This window comes from Myripristis murdjan, chromosome 24 (genome assembly GCF_902150065.1).
Source record: "Myripristis murdjan chromosome 24, fMyrMur1.1, whole genome shotgun sequence".
Taxonomy (NCBI): domain Eukaryota; kingdom Metazoa; phylum Chordata; class Actinopteri; order Holocentriformes; family Holocentridae; genus Myripristis; species Myripristis murdjan.
In genome coordinates, this window is record NC_044003.1 from 13397948 (window position 1) to 13414486 (window position 16539).

At 42.2% G+C, this 16539-nt stretch overlaps 2 protein-coding genes across 5 annotated transcripts in view; one reads left to right on the forward strand and one right to left on the reverse strand.

The window, feature by feature from the left end:
- Nucleotides 1–201: 201 nt before the first annotated feature.
- kif25 (kinesin family member 25) lies at nt 202–14054 on the reverse strand. 4 transcript variants are annotated; one of them, XM_030047432.1, is made up of 16 exons: nt 13898–14054; nt 13070–13335; nt 12816–12881; nt 11057–11179; nt 10660–10801; nt 6688–6791; nt 6487–6572; nt 6301–6340; nt 6089–6156; nt 5927–6001; nt 5489–5614; nt 5007–5183; nt 3805–3959; nt 3461–3706; nt 1919–2074; nt 202–1655 (listed from the first exon to the last, which is right to left on the reverse strand). In XM_030047432.1, the coding sequence occupies exons 2-16, from the start codon at nt 13136–13138 to the stop codon at nt 1510–1512; spliced, it is 1779 nt and encodes a 592-aa protein (XP_029903292.1). In that variant the 5' UTR covers nt 13139–13335; nt 13898–14054; the 3' UTR covers nt 202–1509. The 4 variants fall into 4 exon arrangements, with proteins under 4 accessions (XP_029903292.1, XP_029903293.1, XP_029903291.1 ...); XM_030047433.1 differs by having other exon boundaries at nt 13894–14054; XM_030047431.1 differs by having other exon boundaries at nt 13828–14054.
- ccdc167 (coiled-coil domain containing 167) overlaps nt 13655–16539 on the forward strand; it is a 3014-nt gene continuing 129 nt past the window's right edge. The window contains exons 1-4 of the mRNA XM_030047435.1: nt 13655–13820; nt 13994–14088; nt 15591–15643; nt 15937–16539. The exon at nt 15937–16539 is cut by the window's right edge and continues 129 nt beyond it. Coding sequence (XP_029903295.1) covers nt 13764–13820; nt 13994–14088; nt 15591–15643; nt 15937–16058 — 327 coding nt within the window. The 5' untranslated portion in view covers nt 13655–13763 and the 3' untranslated portion in view covers nt 16059–16539. The remainder of the gene's footprint in view (nt 13821–13993; nt 14089–15590; nt 15644–15936) is intronic.

The following is a 16539-nucleotide window of genomic DNA, read 5'->3' on the forward strand; positions in this document are numbered from 1 at the left end:
TTTTAGATCATTCTTGGAAGTACTTCAATTGTAATGATGTGGCTTAACTCCTTTCCGGTGCCTCCAAGTGGCTTGAAACAATGGCTAAAAATAATTTGCAAACACCGTCTCTCCTAATATTTGCATGCTTGGGTTTTGCTTGCTCGTAATTTACTCTTCCTGTTTGGACTTCTCCAAGCTGATACTGTACAAACACACACATCTTCGGAAAATCTTTTTTTATTTCATAGTCACGTTGACACCTTTGTCTACTCAATCGGCTCTATAAAGGCATTTGAAGGATTTGTGAAGTTTAACTACACGGGTGAGGAATACCATCCATCCATCCACATTACAGGTTCAGAATGCAACAAAAGTGTGTAAATCATAGATGCATCCAAAATACTAGAAGAAGTGCAAGGTTTTGAGGAAAAAGGCATGGCATGGGCAACAAGCACGGACATAGATTATAACAAAGTGCATGGACAACCACTAAAGTCAAAAAGCCTTTGCACTATTCACTAGTGACATAAACTACAGCTTAGTGGTGAAAAAAGGACTGTGATGAATTGAAACCCAACATAGACTATGTCTATATCCAGCATAACAATATCACTGTCATTCAAATCTATTCACCACCATGTAAATGAGTATTTATTAGATTCTAAATATTATCTGTATCTGCTAGTTTCAGAAAGCCAAATTTATGACTTTTTACGAATTTATTGTTGCAAAGATCAATTTAAAAATCAAAATATAGAAACACTGCTGGCAAAAACCTGCCATTTCCTGATTGAACATTGCTAATTAAAGTTATGAGACTTTAATTAGGCAGTGTGAGAGCAAAAGATGCCATGAAATTCACTGCTAAAGAGCATGAAGTCCATTTGTGTGTAGTGACGCTGTTTAAAAAGTGCTTAGCATTTTGAACTACCCTATTCTGTACTGATCTAAAAATGGACACGCAGCACATAGAAACTGTTGAAGCGTTCTGTTTGAGTGTAGCCGTGTGGCTCGGCGGTTAGCACTGTCACCTCACAGATAAAAGGTCCTGGGTTGAAATCTTGGCCCTGGCCCTTCTCTGTGTGGAGTTTGCATGTTTGCGTGGGTTCCCTCCTACAGTCCGGAGACAAGCAGGTGAATTGAGGACTCTAAATTGCCCAGAGGTATGAGTGTGTCTGTTTGTTTGCTTGTTTGTCTGGCAAGATGTCAGCCTTGTAATGGACTGGGAACCTGTCCAGGGTGTCTCCCAGTGCATGCTGGGACAGGCTCCAGCCCCCTCATGTTCCTGAATAAGAATAGCAGGTATGTAGAATGCATTGTTTAAGGCCTTAAATTTAGATGACTTATTTTAAGATTTTTTTTTCCAGACGTTTCAATGACCTGCAGATACCCTATAATACCAATGCTACAAAATGAGTTTTTATAGATATGTATACTATACAGACTCATATAACATATAAACATATAAATGAACAAAACTGCAGGCAGTGATCCCTACACACCCTTGTCGTTTCTCTCTGTCTCACTTCACTTTAAGGGTGTTTTCTTCCTTTTTGGCATTTCCTTCTGGACCTGCCGGGCCCGGGTGCCGAATCCCAGCGACTGCAGAGATTCAGTAATGAAGCGCTGGGTGGGAGAGACGCACAGCATCACCAGCAGCTTGGCATCGCCACCTGGTGGAGAGGATGTAGAAGCACAAGAGAAAAATCAAAACTGGAATATCAGCCAACTAGGAATGATGAGATTATTACTTTATTGTATGTGCTATATGTGTTTTGGTTTGTTTTGTTTTGTTTTTTTTTTTTTACATATTTTACTGTGCATGGACAATTTTCTATGCAAGTGCAGCGTGTGTGTGTGTGTGTGTGTGTGTGTGTGTGTGTGTGTATGCTTGAGGAACTGGGTGTGTATTTGAGTGCATGTAAGAGTGTCTCACCTATGGCATCCTGCAGCAGGTGTGTGAGCTTGCTGTTCCTGTATGGGACGTGCGGTCTTTGCTCGGCAAGGGCTCCCAGGACGTCTGACAGGGCAGACAGACTGCGGTTTATGCAGGACGTCTCCCACAGAGCTGCACCAGAAACTCCAGACATACCTGGTACACACACACACACACACAAACAGCTCAGTGAGTTCATAGGCTGCTCCGGTGGACCAACCTACAGAATACCACTGTCCTGAGCAGCTCCTAAGTGTGAATTAGCCCGGCTGACACTGACTGCATGTGACAGCAGGTCTGGGCAGCCTCCGTTCATTTGCAGCATTTCGTCAAATTCTGAGCGCTGTTTGTGAATGGTTCCTGTTTAAATACGCAATGCCCCTCGCCTGTCAGTCACATTATTGCGGCATTTCCCCTTAACCTGCTGCACTATCAGCTACAATTGTGATTCATTAGTTTCGAAATGGTGATATCCGACCAACATCGGACCTCACAGGCACAGTCTCCTCATTATCAGTGTACGAAAACGGACTCTGGGGTCTGGTGTTAGCCAGGATAGGTGTGAATGTGTTTTACTGTATATACTGTATGTGAAGCAGGCTGCAAAAGGTCAGGCAGATTTCTCTGGGTAAAAACATGCTGAAAAAATACTGTAGTTACCAAGACAGTGAGTAATACTGTGTCCTAAACTTTTATTGTTTTCTGGTGGGTTTCAAATGATTAAATCACAATAAAGGGCTCCTTCTCTTTCATGGTCAAGAGATGTTTTTTTTTTTAAATTAGGTTTTAATGCTGCAATAGGCAACAGCAGCCCCAAATAGCAACAAAATTCATTTGAACTCGGTCGGATCTTTATCCTAAATGATACTAAAGGGACAACACAGGCGAAAGATTTGATGTTGGTGAGTCTCTGGAGGGAGCAGAGAAAGTTAAAGAAAGTTTTCATATGATGCTATGATATGTTATGTCAAAGCATCATATGAAAACTTGAACAGTCAGGGCTGTGCAAGCTAGACCTTCTGTAACAATGTTTAGTTGCCGCCACTAAGATGCCCCAATGGGTTAGTTCTGCACCATTCCTTGCACTGTTCCTGCCACTATGAGGCTCCACCATCTTATTTCTGAAAAAAGTCTGTCAGTGACACACCATTTTTTTTTTTAGGTCCTCAGCAATGAAGTGTATAAATTCTATTAAGTGAAAGTATGGGCTATCCATAATTGAGAATCCAAACAGTATTGTAAAAAATAATGTTGGAATGCTCATCTTTATTTTGATTTTGTTGCACAGCTCTACCCCATACCCGACATTAGAATTTCATTTAGGCAAATAGAATGAATTTTACTGGGTCTCCTCTGGAAGCCATGCAACTCTTCTCTACTGCAGCCCCACTTTGTGACTTAGGCTTAGAAGACAAGTGTATTTTACATTAAAACCTGGACTAGCACAGCTTTAAAAAACTGTTGTAACAAAGTAGGATGTGCCCATGTATGGTACGACCTTGACAGAGACACAGGACATCCCTCCACAGCAGCAGCTCTTACCGACACACTCGCTCCCCGCCAGGTCCACCAGCTGTAGCTTGGTCTTGAACGGAGCCTGGGAGATGCTGGGCCTCGGGGAGGGGCAGGGGGAGTGGCAAGGGGAGTGGCATGGGGAGGAGGCGGGGCTTGCAAAGAGCTCATCGGATGAGAGGCGGGCGGAAGGGTTGGCACGGCGACAGCGGGGACTCCACCATTCCCTCTGGGTGGAGCGCTGCATGTCCTTCTTGGCACTCTGTAGCCTACGGGCTGAAAGGAAGGGTCGTGTCAACGCAGAGTGACACCCCGCAGACGGGTGCTTTATGGTGCCCAGTGGGTGAGTCTGAGTGTGTATGCATGTGGCTCACCCAGGGCCAGAGCGTTGGGGCTGTTGGAGGAGATGGTGAGTGTGACTATGAGGTGAGAGCGTGACGAGTCGGTATGGACCAGCGTGGGACAGCGAGCTCTGAGCTTCAAGACACCACTGATCACCTGCATCACCTCAGATGCACTAGACACAGGCCTGCAAGAACAAAAAATACACTTAGAATGAGAAAAAATGCTACAGCTATACCATTACCTGGAGTTATGGACCATACTGATCTGACTCTTCTTGTGTATGTACAGAATATAGTAGGTCAAGGCTAACCTACCCCTATTAGCTCCCATTTATGTATTAAAAGATAATTGCTCCATGAAACTTTAAGATGCCACACAGGTAATTCCATCTTGTGAATTTTTGGCTGGCATGTACTTCCCCTAAAATTACCATAAATCCATTAAAGCTTGCACACTTGAAAGGAACTACTTATTCCAGCCGCATTAAAATTCTGGCTCTCTTCTACTTTGTCGTGAGCGGTCGTGATTGACAGCTCAGAGGGCAGAACTCCAGTAAAGTGGAGATCAGTGATTGGCTGAAAGTTGCACCATGGCACAAAGGAAACACGTTCCTGACACAAAAACTAGAAACTAGAAGGAGCGCTTGATACTCAGCCCGGCGCATGCCTACAGTAAGTGGCTTGCTCCTGTTATGATATCACGTCTCACTGGAGCACTCGTGAGACCCAAGAACCTCTTTGAGCTTTGAATGCAGGCAACATTTAGCATTAATGTTTGAATTTAGGTGATCATAATAGCCTAAAACAGTAATTTTCGTGAATGTACATGCAGGCCATGTATGTGATTACTTATATGTATATAGGATATGTGTATATAGCAACTTTCATATCTCAAGGAGGATTTTTTTCAACATGAATGGGAGCGAACTGGGATAAGTCAGCCTTGATTTTGAAGCTACAAAAGGATATTTTGTATACACTTATTCAATTGATGTGTTTATGACAAATATACAATTATGACTTGACAAGATGTCTGCATCATAGAAATTGTTCTACTCTATAACACATGGTATTCAGCAACTTACTACCCTTCCTTTGGAAAGTAATCATATGTGTCACTTCCTTTTCATGGGATTAGTTGCTCCTAGCTATCTCAATTTGTAACAAAGGTCTTCATGTACACCTTGACACACACACACACACTCATTAAACTCAGTGCTTGCTCTACTCACTCATATGTGAGGGCGGTGACCTGGCTGGTACCGGTGGAGGTGGTGATGATGTCCCTGCGCTGGTCCACGGAGTTTCTGTCTTCGTCTCGGGCCAGCAGGTCAAACACCTCATTGTTGTACACCTCCATCACTGACACTTCTACCGTGTGGCTCTCCGCAGGCTTCTCAGAGATCAGCCTGGCTCACACAGACACACACACGCACACACAGACACACACACACACACATTATATAAAGGAAAAAGTTCTATCCAATTACATCCTATTTCAGTTCTCTGTGCAAACTCTGAATTAATAACCTAGATATATTTAACTTCTCACAGACTGAGTTATTGAAATAGAAAAACTACTGTATGCCAGCCCCCACTGTGAAATAGAAACAGTGCACAAAACAAGCCCAGTACTTGTATTGCTAATTCATTAATAAGATTTCACAGCAGTAAATGAATGAATGGGCCTTTCTGTGGTGCCTCAGTGTCTCACCTGAAGAGCTCAGCAGCAGCTTTGGGAATGATGCCCTGTTGGGCCTCCTTCATGGGCTGAGAGCCCATCATGGTGTGTGTTTTCCCACTGCCAGTCTGCCCATATGCCATGATACACACATTATACCTGCACGAAGACAGCGGGAGGAGAAATTAAATCAGTTCGAATGTGGCCCCAGTACATTTGCTGCATGTCTTCCCCTCTCTCTACCCTTTCTTTCCTGTCTCTTTCCAAAAACTCTACATCACGGCTGCCAGTTTCCCCCAGTGAGATTATGCTGAAGATGTGGGCTTGTTGTGAATTTCACTCTTGTTTGCTCTCCTCTTGTAGTACCCAGTTTACACCAGGTAATGATTCAGGAATGTACCTCGAATGAGCCATTTAATTGTGATTTGATATTCTCATTATTTATTTATTTTTTTTTTTTTTCACACTCACCCATCCAGCAGAGATGTAAGGAGTGGCTTGACTTCCTCAAACACGGCATCCTGGGAATCCTCTGGTCCATGCACCCTGTCAAGCAAAATCAATGACTAACTGTATAAAGAGTAAAAATATGAAAATACCATAAATTAAGGTGCAACAACATATCGATTTTACCTCTCAAACTCAAACATCTTGTTTTGCACCGGGATGCCTGTCTTCATGCAATTCACTAACACTGTGTCCTAAAAAAAAAAAAAAAAAAAAAAAAAAAAAACAAAGAATGAAAAAAAGAAAGTGGAGCAGCACAAAGGTATTCAGGAAATTTTGATTGTGACATTTGAATGCTTTGAATTTTAAGACTTTCTGAAACCAATTGTAGCACTCACATCACTGACTGCATAAACCACTTCCTCTGACAATGCAGGCCTGAGAGAGAAAATAAGAATAATCAGGATAGAATCTGATTATCTTCCATTTGTCAATCACAAGCCAACTGGTCACATATCTGAATTATCAATTAAAAACTGTGTGTTCAGAGATGTTGAACATGCATGCATCCTGTGTGAACCCACCCTGTTGTAAGGGTGGACGGCTGCACGTGGTCAAAATGTAGAACTGGACGCACCCTACAGTGAACCCTGATGTTCCCCCTCAGCTCCTGGAGCAAAAAGAAAGAAAAGAAAGAATGAAAAATAGATTATAATCCAATCAGCTTTGCAGCAACAGTCAACAGTTTGCTGCCAACCTGTGGCAGTGAAAAAAACTGTCCTCACCACCAGTGTGTTGTGAAGTTCTCTCCTCCGTTGCCTCTCTTCCCTGCATTTCTGCTTCTCTTCCTCCAGAGAGCACTCCAGAGCTGCCACATGATCCTGCAAACCTGGGAAAAGACAGTGGAAAGTTTGATGAATGGGGATAAGAAGTTTTATTCAGCTGATTCCACTGACAGTCTAAAAGATTAAAGGAGCATTTCACTGTCAGAAGAATTGGACTATGGCTCAATACATCACATTAAGTTTATGATAAATAAGTTCAGCGGATCTGTGCAGTGTGAGGCACCTGTGTGATCTTGGATATGCATGCCTTGAGTGACTTTTTCTTAAATAAATGATTACGACAGTACTTTTTTATTCAATAATATAGTTACCATGAACAAATGAGACAACTGCTGAAAACACCAACAGCTTCACCTGACCTCAACATTGCAATTTATATTAATTTGACAGGAAATCTGCTATATTCCTTTGTGGCACAGGGTGATTTCTTCGCTAAAGATTGGTTTAGCTATAGCTATCATTTTTTTTTTTTTTTGAGATAGCAGATGGTGGGACAAAAAACAACAACAAATGAATAAATCAAAAGGAAACATTGCAATGGCGATAACAATCTCTGCTACAGAAATCAAACTTGCACATCACAACATCAATTTTCTGTGGTCTCTAATGATTGCAGTATTTATATCACAGCATCAAAATTAAGTTCAAAGCCATACAATATATGGACAAAAGTATTGGGTCACCTACATATGACAGCTACAGAAGCTTTTATAACATCCCATTTTAAATCCATAGACATTAATATGGAGTTGGTCCCCCCTTTGCAGCTAGAACAGCTTCCTCTCTTCTGGGAAGGCTTTCCACAAGATTTTGGACTGTGTCTGTGCAAACCTTTGGCCACTCCTCCAGAAGAGCATTTGTGAGGTCAGACACTGATGCTGGAGGAGAGGTCTGGCTCGTAATCTCCGTTCTAGTTCATCCCAAAGGTGTTGGGTGGGGTTGAGGTCAGGGGTCTGTGTGGGCCAGTCAAGTTCTTCCACACCAAACCCACCAGCCATGCCTTTATGGAGCTTGTTTTGTGCACTTGAGCTAAGTCATGCTGGTACAGAAAAGGGCCTTCCCCAAACTGTTCTCACAATGTTGGTCAAAAATGTCTTGGTAAGCTGAAGCATTAGGATTTCCCTTCACTGGAACTAAGGGGCCTGGGCCAACCCCAGAAAAAGAAGCCCACAGCATTATCCCTGATCCACCAAACTGTACAGTTGGCACAGAGCAGTCAGGCAGGGAACGTTCTCCTGGCATTCACCAAACCCAGACTCGTCCATCAGACTGCTGCTTACACCACTCCATCTGACACTTGGCATTGTGCTTGGTGATATAAGGCTTGAAGGCATGAAGCTCCCGGCACACAGTCTTTGTGCTGATGTTCATGCAGAGCATTGGCCACTTTTTACACACTATGTGCCTCGGTGCTCGGCGACCCCGCTCTGTAACTTTACGTGGTCTGTCACTTGGTGGCTGAGTTGCTGTCATTCCTAAATGCTTCCAGAAATTACACAAACTGGCTTGCTGCAGCGGTGGCATCCTATTACATTATTTTTACAGCACCACACTGGAATTCAGTGAGCTCTTTAGAATGAGCCATTCTTTCACAAATGTTTGTAAAGGCAGACTGCATGGCAAAGAGTTTGATTTTGTCCACCTGTGGCAATGGGACCAAATGAAACACTTGATTTCAATGGTTAAGAGGTGTGGCCCGGTTATTTTGTCCATTTAGTGTATGTCGATGTTTGAAAATGCTACACATTGCATGTTTCACATATGGTACTCCCTACTAAGTCAAGCTAGTAAGTGCCGTGTCAAGCAAACACAGTCCAATCAGCCTGTGTTCATTTCTGGTTAAAGCCTTTTGAAATCAGGCCGAGTCTTTAATCCCGACGCAGACACATGTACACACACCTGGCACAAACAACACATTCATTCACACATAAGACAGGCTGAGTCATTCAAGAACAGTGAGTGGGTGGTGTTCAGCATGAACAGAACAGAACAGAACAGAATAGAATAGAATAGAATAGAATAGAATAGAAAAGAATAGAATAGAATGATTAAGAACTCTATAAACTAACTAACAAAACAAACTATCAGAATACTCAAGGATTTTTTTCCCCCAATATCAATATAGAGTATATCACAATATGACTTCTATATGCAAAGTCATGGTAATCAAATTAACATCCGATTGAAACAACTGATAGTGTTTGACATGATTTCAAAAAACTTTTCAAAGAAAATTTTCAAACAAATTCCTTAAAATATTTCATGCCTAATTTTGCCTTTTTGAATTTTAAATTCAAACAAAAATTGAACTGTGTTTAACAGTCTCCCAAAATCACTGCATCATCACGATATTATTCCATTGAAAAAAATGTCCAGTCCTAATTTGCATACAGATTTGCTTTGTTTACTGTATTAGCCAACAAAAAAAATGATCTGTATTATCATCCTGGACACTTACTAATGACGTTTATGTCTAAAGCTGCAGTTCTTAATTCAGTGTCAATGGATTCAGGATTTGTCTCTTTTAACTGGATTATTTCTATCAGTGAGAGATTCTTGTCGCTTGTTGATTTATAATTTTGGGCCAACCTTGCAAAAATGAAGGAATAATAGATGTGAAATCTGTTAAAGGATGGATTTTGTCTTGAATAAAACAGCTGAGGAGGAGACTGTCCTACCTACAAGACCAAACTGATAATCAGACCTTTATCTTGGAGTTTAGGAAGACATTGAGGTTACCCGTATTTACACTGTGCCAAGATTACAGTGAAAATGTAGTATTAGAAGTAAGTAAAACGATAATATTTGCATGAATGGTAGGGTGGAAGTTTTACAAGTGACCTAAATTATCCAAAAAAAAATAGATTACTGAGTTTGAGAGATATAGTCAGGTAGGTCCCAAATAATCAGCAATGTAGTTCTCGCCTCGCTGTCAAACATGACCAACCAATATTCTGGTGTGTACATTGATGTGTATTTATCTGCAGTAACAAATCTTATGGCAGATAGATACACCTGGTTCAGAAGGTCTGAATTTAAAGGAGTTGTAACCCCTGAAACACGGCACGGCCAGACAGACTCATTCGGGGATTCCTCCTGATTGTCGTGACGTGCACCGTGTGATCAAAGAGCCTTAAAGAACCAAGGAAGCATACGGCCGCCTCAGCGAGGGCCAGACCATGTGACAAAGATCTGTTTCTACTGATGGGCAAAGCCATGGCGACCAGGTGACACGGGAGACGGTACACGACGGGACAGGCAACCTTGGAGAACCTCGATGACGTTGTTAGCTGAAGGACGGGGCAAGACATGAGGAGGAGGAGGATGAGGAGGAGGAGGGGGGCATGAAGGGATTATCACCACCTGAGCTATAGCCAGCACATCACTAAGCCACTTCCGAATGGAGAGACAGAGGGGGGTTGTGAATGACTGAATGAATGAACAGTAGAAAGTGCAGAAAAATACACAAAAATGATTATGGGAGGGTAGATGAAAAAAATAAATTGTTTATATCACTTGTTTAAAAGCCAAGCTGTTATGTGATGCCTTTTATTTTATCATACTGATTATTTTATTGTTTTCACTGTCTATACTTGTCTTTTAATTTTGTTAATTTTTTTAACTTTAACTTATTTTACAAGTGCTGCTAATTAGCGTCTAGTGACTTTGTGGTGCACAGAAAGGTTGGAGATCCCTGCCCTCCAGTGACAGGTCATCATAAGGCAAACCATCAAACACCAGTTATACATTACTTTTATTGATTATAACTGACTGCTAGTGGAAACAGCGCAGAAAAGACAACTGAGAGACAGTGCAGCATAGGCCGCTGGTGCTGTCAGACCCCATCAAAACAAAATGTACAAACAGATGTACGATGGTGTAATATTTGTCCCCATCCAATCAGGTACTTACTCTGGACGTCGTCTCCGCGGTGACCCTTTAGGACGGAGCTGGCATGTTCGACCTTCTCTTGGAGCTCTTTGCTCTTTTCCTGCAGCTCGGTGGCAAAGTTCACATACACGCCGAAAACCTCACTCAAGTCCTGCTTCACAGCCTGTCGCAAAAACACACAGAAAGGGCAAAATGAGTGTGTCTGTGAATTTATTATTGATTATTGTGGAACGAGCTTTATTATTGATTTCAGTTTTTACTTTTGATGCTCTTAAATTAAACATCTCAAAAGCGCAGGAGACAAAAATAGCAAAGAACATTGAAAAAAAGTTAGTGGTTGCCATGCCCACACTGCCACACACACACACACACACACACACGGAGCTCTATAAGCAACTTCTTTTCAATGCATTTGTACCTGGACTTCAGACAGGAGCTTGGCTAATGCTGACTGGGTTATCTTCTGTGAATTCTTCTGGTTCTGATGGTTTTTCTGAGCCTTAGTTTCTTCCTCCTTCTCTCGACGCAATTTCCCCAGACACTGAAGAGAAGAAACATCCACATGTTTATACCCCTAGTGACTTATTAGTGCCTTGTCTCTGGAGAAAAAAATGGACCTAAAAGACAACTGACAAGTTTTTGGGAGTTCCATCCATTGATCAACTTACCTATTAAATGATGATGAGAAAATAGACCCCAAAGTCATCCATGTGTTCCCAGTAGATTATCAGTTCTTAAGCAGAATGTTAAGTATCACAATTGAAAAAAGACAGGAACTTGCAGTGGCTCTGAAACTGTATGGTCAGTCATTTTAAAATATAAACACCTAAGTCTGGCAGTTTTATGTAGGTGGAAAAGAAATATTTAGACAAGATATTAAATACAAATAGATCTACTTTCCCTGTTCTGTATGAAGTGAATGTGATTTGCAATATAGACTGTACAGCTGAAACTCACCGGATGAACTGGATGAATAAACAGCCACTCACCTCAACTAGTTCCAAAAATAAACCTGGCTCCATCGGGTAAATTACGTGAAGAGATTTAATTCTCAAGGTGTCTGACTCTGTTGGCCACATAAAACCTACAAACCACAAAGAACTTTTCAAATTAAAAGTCTAATGTTGGATGAAGCCAGGGATGCACTATTACCTAACATGGTGCAAGCTATGTTTGCACTGTGCACCAGATTGAGCAAACCAATTTATCTGGGACATGTGGATGACTTTGGTGTTTATGCTTCCATCACTTCACAGGTAAGCTGACCAGCTGACCAACCTCCCAGTCCTCAAAACCTATTTCTTGAGGGTCATAAGCAAAGGCCATCTGCTGTTTGCTGATATCCTCTCCTGCACCTGACAGTCTCAGCTGGCCCTCCAGTCAGATGACAGATGTGTGTCTGCATGACACAAGGTAAAGCCTAATACACACTGAATCACAGGGATCTTCTCACCTCGGGGTTTCGTGAGATTTACAGTCTGAAGCTGCAAAGGCAGTGATCTGAAGAGCAACTGTGTGCACATTGATCCAAACAATTCTTACTTGAGCTTTTAATCTCAGTTTATCTTCGTTGATAAGTACCACCTTTGCTTCAGAGCAAAATATGCCCATATCAGCAGAGGATCCCATGACAAAATCATCATGTCCAGGTATTCACTTCTGGGGGCTTTAAATTTGTTGGACATCACAGTTTCTGCAACCTGATTTTTTTTCACTTTTCACAGGCAAAAAAAGTGCATTTTCACAAAGACAGCATTCCAATAAAAATAGTATCTCTAAAAGAAATCAGTGTGCTGTTACTATTAATAACTGGACAGCAAAAGCCAAAATGGTAAAGTAGAAAAAGCTCAATGGGTTAAAATACAAACAGAATGAAATTACAAGATGCAAATCCAAAGCGGTCCGCAAACGGTGTCTGTTAATCTCTGGTTAAAACCTTTTGAACTCAAGCCAAGCGTCTGAACTTAGAGCACACACGCACGCACACGCACACACACACACACACACACACACACACACACACACGGAGCTGGCGCAGACACACTCATTCATTCATATAAACGCCTTGCTGGGCCATTCAAAAGGTCTGCAAAAATATGAGCGTGTGTGTCTCTGAATAGAAGAAATAAAGAAAACGCACAATCACAGCCACACATACAAACTGACAGAGATCTCACCTCGGCAAGTCTTAAATGAAGAATGGCATTCTCAGTCTCCAGCTCCAGTATGCGCTCCTCTTTGCTCTGTAAACACAGTTAACAAGTAGACATCGGAGGCAGATTTACACGGGTTATTACTTGATTAAGAGTATTTATGTGAAGACAACTGCTTACAAAACATCAATGGATATAAATCCCTCAACAAACATTTGGCAACCCTTCATTCGCCCGCATTTGGCCCGCAGCAAACCTTGTGCTCAACAGGCGCTTACCCTCAGCTTGTGCTCCAGCAGATGCACTTGATGCGCAAATATTTGATCCCGGTTTATAAAGAGTGGCATTCTGGAAAAAGAGAAAGAAATAAATCCAGACAGCAGGAAGGGCAGGCCTGTCTCTTTGCTTCCCGGCTGAAGAGCCGCAGCCCGTGTCCTCTCCGGGTCATATAATCCGATTACAGACGGTCAACAACTCTCCAAGCTCTCCAAGTCATCTGTGCTCAACAGGCGCGCCGTTGCGTCTCTGCGGGGGGCGGAGCGGCCTGGGGAAGAAAACAAACGCTCAGGCAACTACATTATGACTTTTGCTGACTTCTGAAAGGGGAATAACTTTTGTTTGATTGCGCCGTTGCTCACATAAAAAAGCAGTTTTAAAGTTTCGCTATTGACTCGTGGCTGTTCTTAAATAAATTATTTAACTGGGTCTGGCTTCTCTTTAATTGTCCTAATAATGCCAGCATATTTTCTGAGCAAGTGGGTGCTATGTGGCCGATTCAAGGCTGAGATGGCGTTTTGTGTCCTACGTGTGCAACAGTGAAGGACGCGAAGAAAAGCACCAGAGGGCAGCAAACTGGCCATGATAGTGAAGGGAAGAAATAAAACAGCACGAAGAAGAGCATCACTTCCGCGTAATCGTGTCTCAATCGCATGTATCCCAGCAGATCTTAGTCAGTTTACTCTTGGTGACAAAATGGTGAAAAGCAAAGACAAGGAGAAGAAGCGAGATCAGATCAGCATCGCCACTGAAGTAAGACCTGGTGAAACACTGTCTTGCGTTTTGACAGAGGCTCGTAACGATCTGTGGGACAGGCTTCACTCACTCACAGCTACACACAGCTGCTGGCCGCTCTCCTTTCTGATGGACAGCTCTCCCTTTTTGATTAATGGCATGTATGATTCAGTTTGTCCATGTTATTTCAGATTGATCGTGTGGAGGAGCTGCGGGCGCGCTTCCAGGACAACCTGGAGAGAGCCGAGTTCAGGAAGAGACGCCACAAGCTCTCTGATAAGGAAAGGTAAGATGATGATGATGATGATGATGATGATGATGAGCACTGACTGGCTGCCACGATTGGCCTAATCAAGCAACCAATCAGAAATTTGTCCTCAGTCACTGGTCCTCCAAAATGTCTGCTCACCCAAATCAAAGATGTCATAAATATTCATAAGCCCCCAGCATAAATCAGCATTACAGTTGATACAGCTGCCAGTTTTAACTTGTCGTGCCAGTTGTCATGGCAATTATTAAAGACTATCAGGGTTCAGAGACTGGTGAAGAAGATCCTCTTGCATGTACTCTATAACTGTGGTTCTCAACGTTGGGTCCAGTTTCACACACTTCACTGTTACTCTGCCAGTCTACAATATAGAAAGTTGTGGAATAACTAAATCTCATCAGATGGGGATCTTACCAAATTCTGGTCTGCGGCCTGATGTCTATCCATTTGGGGGTCCTTGACACCGAATAGGTTGAGAACGGCTGCAACACCAAATGCTTAAGGTTTCCCTGTAGCACATCCTGAGCAGCTATGCAATGAGTCACTGTGGATGTGGACTGTAGTTGTAGGACATTGTCTTTAAGTCATGGGTATAGCTCATATTGTCATTAACCAGGCAAACGTGGTCATTGATGTAAATGTAGGCTAATAGGGAAAAGAGGAGAAATGGACTACAAAAGCAGAAAAAAAGTAACCAGAGCATGTGTCTTTCTTGAAGTTTTAGAGTGACTGCATGTAAATGGATGCATATGCAAGTAGAATGGATGCAGTAGATGCATGCATGCAGATCTTCCACCTCCAGACCAGACAGGCACAGATTAGCTAGTTGAGGTCCATATGTCCACTTATGTTTTATTATATCAGTAACAAGGTGTGTGCAATCCACGTGAGTTGTCCAAGTGTGTATTATGCTTGCAAACCAATCAGTGAACTGGTGAAAATCTGCCTGCCTCACATAAGACTGACACAACAACCGCCATAACAACCTTCAGAATTATTGCTGGTGGAGTAATTCATTCTTTGAGTGACATATAATAATCAATTGTATTTCCCCTCTTTTTAATCAACATTGCCTTCGAACTTCAACTCCTACAATTATGAGAGCTGTTGTTGCAAAGTCACATGATCAAAACAAATATGTGAATTGGTCCTTTTGTTTGCATGTGGCTAAAAGCAAAAGCAAAACAAAAGAAATCCTTGGGCATGATTGATAGGCACCAGATTGTTAAAGGTTTCGAGAGTGCACCATGGCATTGTTTGAAGTCACGTGCCACTTTGTTGTTCCGATTTACTGGTCATATTAGCTTTTGAATCCTACATTAATATCACAAGCTATTTTCTCAGGTGTAGCCAGCATGTCATACAGAAAGAACCCATTGAGATTAATCAGTGTTAAGAGTATTATTCCCTTCAAGGTAACCACTCATAATGATCAGTGTAATTTTAGGGACTTTGTGGCATACACACAGAGGGAAAAGCTTTTTAATGACAACAGTTTTTCTTCTCTCTCTGCTCCACAGGCAGGAACTCGAAGATGAAATGGCAATTATGAATGAGAGGGTGCAGAAGTTAGGTAGGTCTGCCTGAAACACCATCCTCGGCTTTAACCTGGAGCCTTGTAGAGGAGTTTTGAGAGGTTCAAGACAGGGAACATCAAGGAGATTTAATTAATTTAAGTCAGAGAATTTTACATCAGGGCTGCCATTATCACCATGCTTTGAATGTGTCATTTGCATACCATTTGCAGGTTTCACTCCTATCGTGCAGTTCTGCTTTTTATGGAAATTGATCCCTGCCATTCTGACCTCCCCATCCCACACAACATTATTATCAGCTAACCCTTCAAATCAACATTTTTGGTCCTAGATAAGGAGCTGGAGACTTTAAGAAAAGAGAACCGGAGGAACATGATGCTGTCGGTCGCCCTGCTGGCAGTCAGTGCTGTCTTCTACTACGTCTTCATCTACAGTGAAGAGGACCTTTCATGATGTCCGCCGGATTCTTAAAGGGAATATTTCTCCATATCACCTGTTGCTCTTAGGGTGCAGCAACCAGAGGACAGAGACATCATGGGGTGCAAGGGAAGGCTAGACCTGGGAGGAAAAGCATGTTGTTGTTTTGTTGTTCTCCCAGAGTAATTCTGCTGGATTTATTTAGCACAACCAAAGAGCACTCAGGCAGCTTTGTGCATCCCAAAACTCTCTTTTTACCAAACCATTTTTGAACATCAGCAGTGTCCTTATACTGGTTATGTCAGCTCCGACCATTTGCCTGTGTTAAGATGGTTTTGATTGAAGTGTCTGTACTCTGCAGTTTGATCATGGAAATGAGGCTGCAGAAAGAATGAGCGTGTCTCTCTCCATTTCTTGTTCTCTGTCTCTCCCTAGGAATCGCCTGCTGCATTCCTGACTCATTCTCTGCATAATTAAAAAAAAAAAATCTGAAAGCACAAATTTTTGCAATTCTCAG